At 47.3% G+C, this 13678-nt stretch overlaps 1 protein-coding gene across 1 annotated transcript in view; it reads right to left on the bottom strand.

The window, feature by feature from the left end:
- ITPR2 (inositol 1,4,5-trisphosphate receptor type 2) overlaps window positions 1–13678 on the bottom strand; it is a 204644-nt gene that overhangs the window by 128278 nt on the left and 62688 nt on the right. Inside the window, 17 exon segments of the mRNA XM_064154862.1 lie at window positions 4419–4569; window positions 4866–5010; window positions 5968–6002; window positions 6004–6030; window positions 6032–6105; window positions 6108–6164; window positions 6167–6219; window positions 6443–6518; window positions 6521–6627; window positions 6729–6743; window positions 6745–6846; window positions 9605–9647; window positions 9650–9776; window positions 10611–10769; window positions 11521–11662; window positions 12016–12176; window positions 12322–12421. Coding sequence (XP_064010932.1) covers window positions 4419–4569; window positions 4866–5010; window positions 5968–6002; window positions 6004–6030; window positions 6032–6105; window positions 6108–6164; window positions 6167–6219; window positions 6443–6518; window positions 6521–6627; window positions 6729–6743; window positions 6745–6846; window positions 9605–9647; window positions 9650–9776; window positions 10611–10769; window positions 11521–11662; window positions 12016–12176; window positions 12322–12421 — 1574 coding nt within the window.

Raw genomic sequence — 13678 nt, 5'->3', positions numbered from 1 at the left:
GTGCTTCTAAGCGGCGTGCATCTCTGCTTGTCATCCAGAGGGCTGGAAGACAACATCACCTATCTTCTGGCTGAGGGGAAGCTGAGGGACTAAGCAGACTGGCAGGTATAACCAGGGGGACAGAACCTGGGCGAGTCCCCTGACACTTATGTACAAGCACTCCTTTGCAGAGAGAGGAGCCCATCAGGAGAGAATGAGGGTTCCTGACACCTGCCAAGGTCAAGTCCTCTGGGGTACAGTACAACAAAGCAACCGAGCCTGCAGCATGACACAGGGATCAGATGTCTCATGATCCATTTCACAGTCTGAGGACATCGGGTGCAGCTACCTGCTGTTGCTGAGTAGAAATGCTGACAAAAGCAAAGAGCAACAGGATGAGGGTAACATCTTCAAACTGGAAGAGGCTGGACTGACACCAGACATAAGGAAGAAATTCTTCCTCATGAGGGTGGTGAGGCACTGGAACAGGTTGCCCGGGGAAGTTCTAGAGGCTCCAAGCCTGGAAGGGTTGAGAGCCATGTGGGATGGGGCCTTGAGCCACCTGATCAACAAGGACTATGTCAAACTGACATATGGCACTGGAGTTGCATCCTAAGACACATGCAGTGTAAATTCAAGGATGCATTCCCTTGAAGTCATCATTCCAATTCCCAAGCAATGTTAACTAAGTAGCTCTAAGCTGCATGGCAAATCTGCAGTTTGCCTGCCAATGCCACCATGTCATTTCATCTTTCAGATCTGGCATATGCTGCAGCTGCATGGTTTGACTATCTGGAACACCAAGTTGCATCTAGAGAAAGGTGTTAATTCAGATGGAACAAATGTCCAGTATGGGACAGGGCAGATTGTTTCCCTGGCTCAGGATGATGCAGCATAGAATGATGCACTTAATAGGGAAGCAATGATTTACCCTTTAATTAATACTGCAAGAGATTACAATGCTCTTCAAAGGTGCCACAATGACAGCACTGCTAAATGAAGTCCCTGCTTCCCCCTTAAGAGAAAATGTCTCTTTAGGGTACAGGCAGTGCATTTGTAAACCCCATATTTTTTTAGAATCCAAAAGGGGCAAAAAACAACCAAGAAACCAACCAAAAACAACCAGAAAAAGCTTCAAATAACCTCTAAAATCAATTCAAAGTTAGTGCATTCTGACTGTAAACCAAACACAACAACCCAAACAAATCAAATAGAAAACCAAAAGTCAATTCACTTTCAGGTTGCAGTTCAGGCAAGAAGCATCTCCAGAACCAGGCATCTCTTGTTATTCCACCAGTGCTTCTAGCCAACTTCCCCTAACCTGATTTCACCGAGGAAGGTGACACTGAAAGCTGCACTGCCCAGGTCTCAGCACACTGACTTAGATCTGGTCAAAGCAGCTGCCAATGGCATCCAAACCAAGCACTTTGAACAGAGTAAGGAATGAAGTTTGCAGTAACACCAGGAGCTTCCGCGCATCTTTGCAGAACCAAGACTGAGAAATTCACACTCAACATCATGGGCTACCTCAGCCACCAAGGTGACTCAAAACGTAAGCAAAGGACAGAAAAGAACATCTTGAGGTAAAAGTGTAATTAAGTCTCCATGCAACTTCTACTGTGTCTTAAAGTATCTCCCACTCTGCAGATTTGCTGAAACAGTTCAACACTTGTCAGCTTTGTTTCCTTCCTTAGCAAGGACTTCTACTGAAATAAGTGGGTCTGTTCAAGAGATAAACATTAAACAGGGAAGAAGGCGCCAGATTGCTGGTTTTAAATTTAGTTGCTTCAGTTCTGTGGTGCTCAACTCCAAGCAGGCTTCCCACAGCCAAGACCCAGTTCACTCTTTCACCCATCATTAATACATTCCCACCCATTCTCAAAATCCTGGGTAGAATTCTCATGATGTGGAGCAGTGGCCAAAACAGTAAAGGGCCAAGCTCACCAGTTCCCTAAAACTTCCCTAAAATATTACAGGGATAATGCTGCAGATGCTGGAAGCTTTGCTTGCTGTGGACCTGGAATTGAGTGGAAAGGCAGCTCAATCCTGCCTGTCTCCACAGTCTGTTCAATGCTGGACTCCAATCTAAGTGAGCAGACACCGTGCACAAAAAGAGGGAACAACCCCTCTCTGTGTGTTGTGGAAGTCAGCAAACAGCAATCCCTTTCAGAAGATGTCAGCAGGCCACCCCAGTAACAGAAAATGCCAACGTGTTCTCCAAAAAGCACCAGAAAGCCAGGCTGAGCTACCTTCTCTGCAGGCATTTGTAATGAACAGCCTGAGAGCAGCTGCATGAGTGAGAAGGGGCTGAAAAAGCCAAGGGCAGGCAAGTGACAGAACAGCAGACGTGTTCTCACCTCAGCCTGGAACAGAGAGAGAACAGCTGTGGAAAAGGGCAAGGGGCATGTCTGAGCACCAATCTTAGGAGCACTCTAAAGCTGGAAAACCAGTGAGTACATCTCCAGCTCTGCCTAACTCCTTGATGTCAGAGTCAGGGAGGATCCAGATGAAATTCACAAGCCAAATTTCTCTGCTGGCCTGTTCACTTCCCACGATCCCTAGCAGATCATGGACAAGGCAGATCCAAACTCCACAGGACCTACGGGTCAGACTTGCTTGGGCATGTGTAAAGCTCTGAAGAATCACATCTCTAATCTCTCGCCTTCCCCAGAAGATAAAAAAGTCCAAGAACATCAGACATGTGATCATCTCCTTCACAGGCCTCTTTCAGCAACCTTGATACAGCAAGACTTCCCTGTCAAACAGACTCAAGGCCAGTTTCAAGTGCTGGACTCACTTTTCCTTAGCATCATCTGTAGTCCAGCACCATGCAGAGGCACAGAATTCCCAGCCCACCAACATTACTCAGATACAAAACATAGGTACTTGATGCACCTTACTGAAAGCTCAAGCACAAGTTCAAGAAGTCTGAAAGGACCAAGGACAGAAGCAGCCAACTACGCTACAGCAGCAGCCCCACGGATTCCCTGAGCTCAGCTCTCTCTAGCTTAGTGTGGACACATCACACCTCAGCTACAGCTAGCTGAGTGATACTTGACAGGTAGAGAGCACACAAGCAGGTCGGGCACCCGTTCAAGCCTTCTCATTACCCTGCAGCAACACCAGAGTGTGAGTGCAGGACAATCACAGGGCTGATTTTGTAGGACAGCTGCCTGATAAAAGGGTGTTGTAACATAAAACTGGAGGGAAAAGGAAGAAGAGTGGATCAAAAAACTCAGCTGGAATAAATTCTCAGTCTCAGGAATGAGTGCAACTTATGCCAGCCAAACTCTTGCCCCTGCTATCTGGTTCTCCTTCCACATCAGCAAGGTTCCACATGAAACACTGAAGGGCAGCAGCAGGAATTTCAGTCACAGCAGTTGTCTCAGAGTGTCAGCAACTGCCCTACCTGGTTCTCTTCTTGAGCTGCCTTTCTAAGATTCTCTGCAACTGATGTTACTGTTGATTGGATTCTGCGTGATTTTTCTTAATGGAAATATTTGGGCTTGTCTGACTCGACAAAATGAAGAGCACTTCCTTGGTAGGACTGAGTAATGGAGTTTCCAGATGTGAAATATGCTCTTGGGGTGTAAAGAGCAGGGTGCTCAAAAACGGTGGTTAGAGGAGTCCTGAAACACCTTAAACCCACATCACAGAAAAAGCCTCCAGAGCAAATACCAAGGAACTGTTGTTTCAAGCAAAACAAGTCATCCTTTTAGGTGCTGTGGGCCAGCTGGCAGTGTAATGACTCTTACAGCAGCCACACACCAAACCAGACTTTGCCATCAATCAGCCTCCTGAGCCCTCAACCCACGGGACTGTCCTTGCACACAGACAGGAAAGCCAAACCGCTGTGCTTCAGCACCTTTCTGGCATGCTCACTCTTCAACCAGCTTTAAGCCACAGCAGGAAAGGCAGTAGGACATACAGTAGCGTCCTGAGGTTTTCAGACAGGCACTCTGCTCTGGGTCAAGAATATTCTAAACTGATAAATACACACAGAGGGTGGCCTCATCTGGACTTGTGTCCAGTGCTTCTGCAGCTGTGGGACCATAACACCACGTTCACTGTGTGGAGTGCTAAGATGACAAATTAATGATTGTGGCACAGGAGCCTATATAAATTGCTGTGCCCAGGTAAATGCTGTTTGCATTTGCCTGGAAGGTTCAGCACAAAGGACACCGAGACTTAGATCCAGATCTGAAATTCAGTTCCAAACAAGCATAGGAGCAGTTGCACCGCCACAAGTCATGAAGGCGACACTGGTCAAAGAGGCTCCTTTTCAGCTGACCATCTTAATGTATCCTGTCACATATTTGTGTAGGAGGTTTTGGGTGTGAATAAAGACCCTTGGAAGATCAGTGAGACATTCCATAACCTATTTCCAATCCAAATAATGAATTGCACACTGGAACAACAAAGGTGGCTGCTCCTCTCACCTCCATCTTGAAACCTGCTCAGGCGTTCGAAGTACGACGAGATAGGAACCTGAACGATGTCCAGAATGGCCAACAGTGTCCGGGTCAGCCTGAGCAGCTCGCTGAAACTGTAAAAGCCAAAGTAGATGAGGTTTCGAGCCAGGTGCACCACCTATGAGAAAGAGAAATGGAAAATGAAGGAAGTCTCGGCAACCTTTGTGGTACTGGACTGTGCAAGGCACACTGCAACTTTCACAGAGACTCAGGTCCAGAGAGCACTCAGATTAGAACAATCTAGATCCACTGATCTAAAGACAGGCCTTGCACTAAGGCCAGTGACATGGCATGATTTTCAGAGACAGACAAAACAATTGGCCAGTTAAATTACAACAGAGAGCAGAAACCAACACGAGGGTTAGGAAGGTCTGAAAGGATAGAGCATGTGGGATGCAGAGAGCCAAGTAGTACCTCAAATGTAAGTTTGTTTTTCTCTTTGTCTCCAAAAGGAAAGGGCCTGATTGACAACCTCTTTCAGTACTCTTCTACAAACTCCATAGTTAGAGCAAACTTCCTCTTCATTTCATTCCTTGAAGAGTCTGTGAAAGAATCATACCTGCAACACAAGGCACAGTAAGATGTGAAAATTAGCTCTATATCAGGATCAGCTGCCACTAAAGAAACCCCAGGCAGTGCTGATGCTGTGGACTGACAGTCAGGGGGGAGAAGGGGGAGAGGCCAGCTCATGCTTTAAAGATAAGGCACAGAGGAGGCACAAACCTCCCCTCCAACAAGGCGACAGGGAAATGCTGCAGTTGTGGCAGGCAGCGCCCTGGGATCTTGCCGTGGCAGTTCAGTAAGGTGCTCAGTCTGAGCTGGCCAGTTACTGGCTTCTAGGAGGAAGACTGGCAGTGCTAGGCAGTCAGCTCCTCCTCTGCACCACCACCTAGGGCTGACGTTTCAGATATGATACGAGACTCCTGCCTCTCACCAGCACAAGCAGTCCTGCTAGCTGCACTTGTTCCTCTCTGCCTCTTCAGCCAGATTCTCCCTGCCTGGTTCTACCCAGTGGCACTGCTCCATCAAATCAATTAGGCCAGACAGGGTTCCACTCAAGTCAATAGGTCCCTTCTCCCATGCTCAAAATTTAACATGTGCTTAAGTACTGTTGCTGGATAGGGGCCAAAGCCTCTGTGAACTGTTTCAGGGGCAGCAGCTGTACCTAACTGCAAATTCTGACTTTCCAACTGTGTCTTTCTGTTCAGTCTTGAAAGATAAAAAACCAGTTCCAGCTAGCACATCTGTGATGTTAACACAAAACTGGGTTATTCTAAGGTCAGATGGTCTGAGGGAAAAGGCCATTTCGTTATCCCAGCTTGTTCCCCACAAGAACACAGTGGAAAACTGAAATTGAAATCTTTCCATTAAAGCCACCCAAAAGTAACCATAAAGTACAGCTCTGTGCTCACAACACAGCACACTCACACATGCTTTTTATCAGAGTAGACATGTGCAACTGAGACTGACCCCCCAAAGAGTGTTTGTACTCTCATTTGAAACACTGTCAACTCACTCATGAATCGTGATCTTTGTAGGAATTTCAGTCTCACAGCCTGGCATATCTGACAGGCACCACTGGACTCCTGGGGGTCTCTGTCCACGTGCATGTGCAGCATCAGGCGGCAGAAGGAAGCACGGAGGTCGTAGGGAGGCTCTCGTCGGACATGCACCGCAGGATCAAGTCCACCGACAGCTGTGCGGAGATCTGGTGATAGCAAGGTACTGGCGGTCCAGGCACATCCGTGCAAAGAGGTTCAGCTGGTACCTTAAAATGGCAGCAACATGAGGAACACAGAAGGCTCCTGGGTGTGAAGCAGTGCACCTCAGAACCCCAGCTCACAGCCTTTCTGATAGACTCTAAACCCAAGAGCAGCTTTGCTGAGCAAGGGTCAGCTTGCCCTTTGAAATTCTCACTTGAGGACTGGGCTCCCTCTGAAGCACCAGAATCTTCTGCAAGTCTTTCCATCCATTAAAATGAGTAGGTTTACCTGTAGTAGGTAAGAACTTCTAAATCTGCTTTTGTGCCCTCCTTTGCCTCCTGAGCCAGATGCCTGATAGCTTTGCATGAGGCTCCTTGTTACTGTCGATCCAGTAAAGCCACACTTCCTCCTCATCAATGTCTTCTGAGATAGCTGAACATTCGAAAAGGCTGTCCATCTGTGTTGAAACCAGCCTGGAAACACAGAGCATTCACAAGGGAGTCACTAGCAAAGCACTGCAAACAACACAACACAGCAGATAACAAAACAGCATCTTCTGACTATGGATGCTCACTTGGTCTGGATGAGATGTCAGCATTCCCTGGCTCAGCATAAACTGGCAGATCAGTTCTGCGTTACTGGTAATGGCCATGGTGTTAGATACACACAGGTCTGACAGATAATCCAAGAATCTGCAGTGAGAAAACCACAGGTGCAACATAATATGAGATTTAAACCTCCACACAGACACACCACAGCAGGAACCTCCAGCATCTATCACTAAGGAACTCAAGGGAGCATTGATCATGAGATTTATCAGCACAGGACCTTTGCGGGCTCACAGCAGGTAAAGAAGAGTAACAGCTCCAAGGGCCACCCTCAATGGTGTTAAACTATCAGGCAGTAGAAGAGAAAAAACATCCCAAGTGTGCCACTTCCCAGCACATCAAAGGCTAGAGGGTTGTGCCAGAACTTAGGAACAGCCTGAGGCTGTATTAAGTTTGTCTGGCGGAGGAACTCCATTGAAGGCACTCACCCTTGTCAGCAATCAAAAGTAGGAATCCACATTCTCCTCCTTCCTCCCCATTAGGTTACAGCTGTTCCCCAACCCAAGTACCACAGAGACGTTACATATGCAGGAAGATGGCCACGTTCCCTCAGAGGAGCTCCACTAAACTGCAGAATCCCATGCCTCCACCTTTTAAAGAGGCACTTAAAAATCTTTGAAGTGACATGGCCAACACTTACTGAAGTGGAGATCTGGCAGGATCTGTAGACAGGACCTTCTCACTCTCTACAGCTTCTTGAAAGGAGGCTGGAGTGAGGTGGGGGGTTGGTTTCTTTTCCCCAGTAACAAGTGACAGGAGGAGGAGAAACGGCCTCAAGTTGTACCAGGGGAGGTTCAGGTTGGGTATTAGGAGAAACTTCTCTGAAACGGTTCTCCAAGCCTGGCACAAGCTGCCCAGGGAGGTGGCTGAATCCCCATCCTGGAGGTGTTTCACAAGGCAGAGATGATGTGTTGAGGAAGATGGTCCAGCCTTGCCAGAGTTAGCTAACAGTTGGGCTGGGTGATCCTGAGGTCTTTTCCAGCCAAAAACAATGCTAACATTCTGTCCTGTGCTTTCTTGGACCTCGCCTTTAGAGAAGGGAACGCAGAGCAGCTGCACAATGTGTTTACATAGCAAATACCACAAGAGCAGTGGTGTGGCACTGTCAGCAAAGACCAAGACCCTTCAGCACTCAGAAGGAGCCCATCTCATGTAGTTCCCTCTTCAGTAGTATGTCTGAAACGGTTTAGCACGGGGAGAGGAAAAAGAGCTTACAGAGTGAGGGCAGAGTGGCAGCAGACATGGAGAGCAACTGAAGCTGTGAAGAACCAGTGTCTTGAGCAAGACCCTTCCCCATCAACAGAACACTGCTGACAGTCGCAGAGCACACGGCAGGCCCTTGGCACATTCACTCCTTAGACTGTTGACACTTCAGTAATTTTACAAATGAAAATCCAAAGAACAAAACTGGGGTAAGATTTTCCACTGAAAGATCCATTTCCTTTACATTCTGACCTGAAGCTAGTTTTAAAACAAATTCACACTGAGTGATTTCAAGGCCATCATTTTCCACTGGGCATAAGGTCTGGCCTAGGACACATGTGCCCTGGGATCTCCACTGCCCTAGGCACCTTTCATCAGGTCTGACCTGAAACCAGAACCTGCAGGAAAACTGGTAACAAAAGCTTTGAAAAATGGAACATCTGCACCAAGAGATTAGCTAGAGAGCAGCAGAACTGCAGAGCCAGGAGAGATTAATATTTCACTTTGGCTTGGAGCCTGTGGCTACTGGGGTGTTCCTCAGGGGTCAGTACTGGGCCCAGTCTCATTCAACATCCTCATCAATGACCCAGATGATGGACAGCGTCCTCTCACCAGTCTGCTGACAGGGCAAAATGGGAAGAGTGGCTGACACCCCATCAGGCTGTGCTGTCATCCAAGTGAGACCTGGCTAGGCTGGAGAGCTCAAAAGGGCAAGTACAGAGTCCTGTCCCTGGGGAGGAACAACCCTGTGTGCCAGTACACAAGAGGAGTAACCTGCTAGGAAGCAGCTCTCTGGATTAGGAATGGTGCTCCTGTGGCCAAGAAAGCCAGTGGTGTCCTGGGATGTATTAAGAAGAGTGTGGCCAGGAGGCTGAGGGTTCTCCTCCTCTCCCTCTCCTCTGTCCTGCTGAGGCCAAACCTATGGTATTACACTCAATTCTGGACTCCCCAGTTGAAGAGAATCAGGGAACTCAGAGAGTCCAACACAGGGCCACAAAGATGATGAGTGGACTGGAGTGTCTCTCTGACAAGGAGAGACTGAGACCTGAGGCTGAGAGAAATTTTCTCAGTGCTGATCAACATCAAAAGGGTGGAGGTCAAGAGGATGGTGCTGGGCGGGCGCTTTCCAGTGGAGTTCAGTGATAGGCCAAGGGGCAACCAGGTACAAATTGGAACTAGGGAGGTTTCACTTAATCATAAGGACAAATTCTTCACTTTGAGGGTGCTGGAACACTGCAGCTGAGTATCCAGAATGCTTGTGGAGTCTCCTTGTCTGGGAGACTTTCAAACTCACCTGGATGAGATCCTGAGCCAACTGACCTAGGCAAACCTGCTTTGTCCGAGGGACTGCACTCAATGATCTCCAGAGGTCCCTCCCAACTCCTACCTTTCTGTGATGCAATTTGTTCTTATCTGACACAGAAGCTGTTTCAGAACTGCCCTGCAGAGGCGTAAGCCCTCTTCTCAGTAAGCTCCAGTTCTGAAACGGCAGCCATGGTCATGTCCTGAGAACTCCAGGTAATTCTGGTGTTCTGTAGCATGACACAGCAGAACAATGCCGCAGCAGGCAGATGCAGTGCTACTGCAGGAGCAAAGCCTGTCAACACAGAGCAGGAACCAGGTCTGGGCCATTTCAAACCTTGGCTCTCGATTTCTCCTGAGTAAATTCACAAACGTCTCATCTCTTTAGCTGTGATGTGTTTCTCCAGGAGCTTTCTGTTGTTGTGCAACAAAGCTGTGATGGTGTCTTCTGCCAGAATATCATAACCAATCTGGGACTGCATGACGCAGAAGTTCTTAGCAATGTACTCCTGAAAGAGAACAAGAACGTTCCCCACAATGACCTGTTAAAGAAGCTGTTCGTTCAGAACCAGGAGCATCCAGCTCACTTAGCAATCAAAGTCACTCTCAGAATTGTCTTCTTTGAACTGGCCTGAACAAAGCAACACCTGCAGACCTGAAGTATGCACCCCAATAAACAGACTCAGTATTAGGAATGATAATTTCTTGGTTTTTACCATGTTCCAAGATGCTTTCCTGAGCCCTCCCTCTGCAAGACAGAATACTCCTATAAAACTCTAGAAGGAAAGCAAAGAGGCCACACAGGGCAGTTCCCTCTTCTATCTAGACCCTTTAGTCCTACGACATGAGCACAGTTTTCCCTGCTGCAATGTGCCAAGCATCAGCATCATCTTCTGAAACATTTCTCACTCACAGAGAGTCCCCGGCAGTGGGACATCTCAGGCTGTGTGACAGAATAACCTCTGGTCTGATTCCCTGCCATCTCTCCACAAGCATCTGAGCAATGGGAATATGGCTGGGTTTTCAGACTTCCCACTTGATAACCCAGAGTGCCCAAGAGGATCTGTTAATAACAGAAGCAGTGGGCCCACTCAGTCTGAGGCTGTGGAAGTGCAAGGGGAGCCACTGATAGTCATTGCTGGCCACTCAATTCTTACAGGAGCGCCTATACAGCAAAGCCACTGTTCCTCAGCATGAGGCAGTAGAGGACACTGACTTCTTACTACCACCTACACCAAAACCAGTCCTTTGACCACAGAATCCCACTTCTAAGTGCAGTCATGTCAAATCCAGCATTTACAGTTACAGAAATCAGCAGAAAAATGATCTTGATCACCACTAACCTGGTTCTTCCTATAGTCCTGCTGGGAGTGTCTGAGAACTCTGTAACACAGCCTTAACATGTATTTGTATGGGGCATATCTCTGGTCACCCAGGTCTTCAAGTCTCAGCATCGATCCTTCTCCTTTGTCCTTAAAAGGAGCTTTAAGGATGCCGAAGATCTGTTCAAAACCAACACCACTAAGAACAAAAAAGCAAACTCAGGCTGTTGCTTAGCTTCCAGCAGGCAATGGAAATGTTCTCTGATAGGAACAGCACAGGGTCTGAAGTGAGTCCCTGCACTCACTTACATGTGACAGAACACATGTGGGAGCATGGCCTCAGACTCACAGCTTTGTGCCTTCAGCTTCACATTTCCCACCGCCTTGGCTGACATTGCTTTCTCTTTGCTGCTCTCCCCAGGCTCCAAACAATGCTGCTTTAGTGCCTAACTTTGGATAAATCAAGAATGAAAATGGAAGACAGTGGTGGCTGCTGCCCAGCCTCACCCTTTTTGCATTCTTAAATTTTGGCAGGCTAAAGTGATTATTAATTTTTATTTACATGCAAATTTGCCCTCATGTGAAGAGTGTCAGGCATCTACAAAGGCGTTAGAATTTTTCCTATGTGGGGAAACACTTACAGGGTTGCAACCACGTTGCAAGCTTGTTTCAGACTTCATCAACTATTAAATATAGTCTTAAAAGGCATCAGAATCACAGGAAACTAAAGAGCTATCAGATGCTACCCCCTGTGCATCCATCTGATTCACAGACCAAGGGGTGAGCCTTGCCTAAGTCCTGTCTACCTATCCAATGCAACCAGACACAAATCGAACATGGCATAAGGCAAGTTAGCCAAAACTATTTTTTTTTAAGCACTCCTACATTCTGTTTCTAACAAGTAGCAAGTGACCAACACACCAGGCCATACCTGAGCCAATATATTTTGTTCCCTCATTAATTTCTGCCGTTCCCGGTTCGGCCTGGTAACAACCACATCCAACACTTCCTGCCCGTTGTTGGGCACATCGGCAACGAAGAAAATGAGGTCCTCCAGCAGCTTGGTGACAAACCTGGAGCGGAGAGAAAAGCAGGCTGCAGGCCTGCAGGCAGTGCCTCTGCACTCGCTGCACGCATCAGAAAGAAGCCACCGTTCAGAACAAACTTTATCTAGAGCAGTGAACTTCAGCCACCAGGGAGCTCAGCTTGAGGATTCCAAACCTTGGCTCGGCAGAAGCTCAAATCCATCACACAGGTGTTTACCAACATCTGCTGTCGCACAACAGCCAGAAGGCAAAAAAGAAGAAAAATGTGGGATGCTGCTCTGATGCAGAGTACTCGGAAATCCCAGATCCATGCCAACAGAAGAGCAGGTAGGGAGTAGGGAATATCAGCTTAGGAGTGCGTGAAAATCCAACTCACTAACCTCCTTTCGTTCTGGGTTATTGCCCCGTTCTCCAGCTTTGCAACAGTTGATGCTAGAACCTTGTTTGCATCATTGGCGAAGTCCAAGTCTCTAACCTCAGACAGAGGAACAGAGACAATAGCAAAAGCTTCCTTGTCCTCTTTTGTTTGGCACGTCCCAATCTGCAAGAGTGTTTGGTTTAATGTGAGTGAGCAATCCTCTTACCTGTATCCTAGTTATTACTGGTATTTTGTGTGTTAGAACTGAGATCCTCAGTGCAGAGCTTCAGGAAGGAGTCTAAGAGGTCAAACTCCTCCAGATGTTTACCTTTAGCATGACAGGCCTCTCTTCATCAGCATCTATTGGAATACTGGTGCTAGTGACCCAGGTGTTGGTGCACAAATGCCTCAGCCGGACATAGGAGTTCCTAAAGGAGAGGAAAGCACATGGCAGGTGAGATGGATCACTCCCAGCCCAGAGTGGGCAAAGTGCAACACATGAGCACAACATGAACACAGCATGAGGCGTGAGGGCATGAGTCACACTGGTCACTTCTTTCTCCTCCAGGCCTCCCTTCTCATCCAGAGGAGAGATGCAACAAGAACAAACAGCATCCTGGGATTATGCAGAATGCTGGGTTTAAGCATCATATAAGCCTAGGAGTAAAATATTCCTTAAAGAAAAAGAATGTAAAAGGAAGGTGTTACCCATTTGAATAGAAATACATCTAGTGAAAAAAAACAACACCCAATTCTTATTTTTTTTTCTGCAGAGTAATAAACCTTTCAAGCTGTCACAGCATAAAAGCCAGAAAGTAAAATGTGCCATGGTTTCACAGCTTCACCATTGTGAGTGCTCCAGGGAGCAAGCATTTACAGTACCAGTTCTCAACTGAAAATGAAGTGAACAAAGAGCAGATATGAGTTTCTTTCTAACATCCTTTCCATATGATAATCTGTGGTATTATCAAAAAGCAGAGCTGAGAAATCAACTACAATTTGTACTCTGAATTCTACTTTTGAAATAGCTCCACTGTGGACCTCATTCACACTCACCCTTTCACGCTGATGGCTTTGAGTATTCAAGTAAGCAAATTACCTGGAAAAGTTTCGCATAGCAAATAGACTTCAAAGCTGCACACATCAGTATTGCAGATACCCAGCTCTAAAACCCAGCCTCATCACAACCTGCCCTTCTGTCTCACAACTGTTTAGTCACAACCAACACCATGGGACTTCTCCAGCCAATCTCAGCCAGGCTACACGTCGGAAACGTCAAATATTCACGATTAAAAGGCAGAAGCCACTTGCTGAATTGATCTGAGCAGTGTGCTCTGTGGTGCCATGGGCTGTCAGAGACACATGGGTGCAGCTCACCACAGGTTTGACCTCTGTGGAACGACTCCCGGCAGATCTGTTAGCGATGGTGTTTCTTTCCAACCAGCACGCAGAGTCAGCTTCCTTCTCACAGATCTCTGCAGTATTTAGCCCATTACTTTCCTCTTCGCAGGCTCTCTTTAAGCACCATGTGTTTCACCCTTGCAATTGCTTTGCCCAGCCATGGCAGCACTATCATGTTTTATACATCCCTTGTTTACACCTCACTTTCACTGAAGGAAAATTCTTGCTCCTGTTTGATTTCTTCCTGCTTCACTCACCAGCATAATGCTAGGACGAAACCTTGC

Source organism: Pogoniulus pusillus, chromosome 15 (genome assembly GCF_015220805.1).
Source record: "Pogoniulus pusillus isolate bPogPus1 chromosome 15, bPogPus1.pri, whole genome shotgun sequence".
In the NCBI taxonomy this organism is placed as follows: Eukaryota; Metazoa; Chordata; class Aves; order Piciformes; family Lybiidae; genus Pogoniulus; species Pogoniulus pusillus.
Note: the sequence above shows the minus strand (reverse complement) of the source record. Positions and strands in the feature narration are given on the sequence as shown.